This window comes from Buceros rhinoceros, unplaced genomic scaffold (genome assembly GCF_000710305.1).
Source record: "Buceros rhinoceros silvestris isolate BGI_N320 unplaced genomic scaffold, ASM71030v1 scaffold23152, whole genome shotgun sequence".
Taxonomy (NCBI): domain Eukaryota; kingdom Metazoa; phylum Chordata; class Aves; order Bucerotiformes; family Bucerotidae; genus Buceros; species Buceros rhinoceros.
Window position 1 is genome coordinate 1 of NW_010399775.1, and position 1,377 is coordinate 1,377.

The following is a 1,377-nucleotide window of genomic DNA, read 5'->3' on the forward strand; positions in this document are numbered from 1 at the left end:
CGGTTCTCCGTGTGGCTTCAGCCCAGTGGCCCTGAGCCTGGCATAAAGCTGCAGGATGATCTCAGTCTTAACGATAAGCTCTCGGCGTTAATAGCACGGGCGCGTCTGAAAGCTGTGGCGTTAACCGTTTCTTTGCCTCTCTCCTCCTCTGCTGTTTGTCCATGCAAAGGTCAGATGTTCCCATCGGTCGTGAAGAAGAGTGGAGTCGGGACCTGCTGATCTGCTTGTGCTCCGGACCATGGACTCATTGGGGGTGTCCCAGGTGTGAAAATGTCCAGCAGTAACCGGGAGTTAGTGATTGACTTTGTTTCCTACAAGCTCTCGCAGAAGGGGTACAGCTGGGGTCAGCTGGAGGAGGAGGATGAGAACAGGACTGACTTTGCAGCGGACGAGGTCGAGGTGGACGGCGTCCTCAATGGGAGCCCCTCCTGGCACCCGCCCGCCAGCCACGTAGTGAACGGAGCCACTGTGCACCGGAGCAGCCTCGAAGTCCCTGACATCGTCCAAGCAGCCGACGTGAGGCAGGCGCTGAGAGAGGCAGGGGATGAGTTTGAGCTGAGGTACCGGCGGGCGTTCAGCGACCTCACCTCCCAGCTCCACATCACCCCGGGCACGGCGTACCAGAGCTTTGAGCAGGTAGTGAACGAACTCTTCCGCGACGGAGTGAACTGGGGTCGCATCGTGGCTTTCTTCTCCTTCGGAGGAGCCTTGTGCGTGGAGAGCGTTGACAAGGAGATGCGGGTACTGGTGGGACGCATTGTCTCTTGGATGACCACGTACTTGACCGACCACCTAGACCCCTGGATCCAGGAGAATGGCGGATGGGTAAGAACCCCGCTCCCGGTGGGGATGGCTGCCCGCGTCCTCCCTCGCTCCGGTCTGGCAGCGGTGCCGGGCAAACTGTTTAGGCTATTGTGTGTCCCAGACCCTGCAGGGACATCAAGGGGTGTGTGGCCTTTCCCACTGTGCTCTTAATGCTCTGCACAAGAGGGTCAGTCCACCACGATGACAGTTTGTGCTCAGATGTGTCTCTTCTCCATCCCTGTTTATTTTCCTCCTCCATGGATGTTACATAAAAGACCTGTTTTCCAAGAGCCTTTGGAAATCTAGTGTCATCCAAGCTTGTTCTTCCAGTGGCAGCCCTGGCTCTGGGGCTTGTTCCTGGTGTCCTTTAACAGCAGGGAGTGGAGCTTCCTCCTCCCCGAGCGCGGCCGGCCTGCGGTCTGCCCAGGGAGCAGCTACTTCTTCATTCTGGAGGCTTTTCCTTCTGCTGCGCGAATCCCCCAGCAGATCCCGGCGGGTGGGTGGGCTGCTGGTGCGGCGGGAGCAACCTCTGCGCTAACCCTGCAGCCGCTTCTCGCTTGGCAGGGCCCAGTG

At 59.0% G+C, this 1,377-nt stretch overlaps 1 protein-coding gene across 1 annotated transcript in view; it reads left to right on the forward strand.

The window, feature by feature from the left end:
* The first annotated feature begins 107 nt into the window (after positions 1-107).
* The window catches only part of BCL2L1 (BCL2-like 1), a 4,160-nt gene continuing 2,890 nt past the window's right edge, over positions 108-1,377 (forward strand). The window contains exon 1 of the mRNA XM_010131622.1: positions 108-825. Coding sequence (XP_010129924.1) covers positions 271-825 — 555 coding nt within the window. The 5' untranslated portion in view covers positions 108-270. The remainder of the gene's footprint in view (positions 826-1,377) is intronic.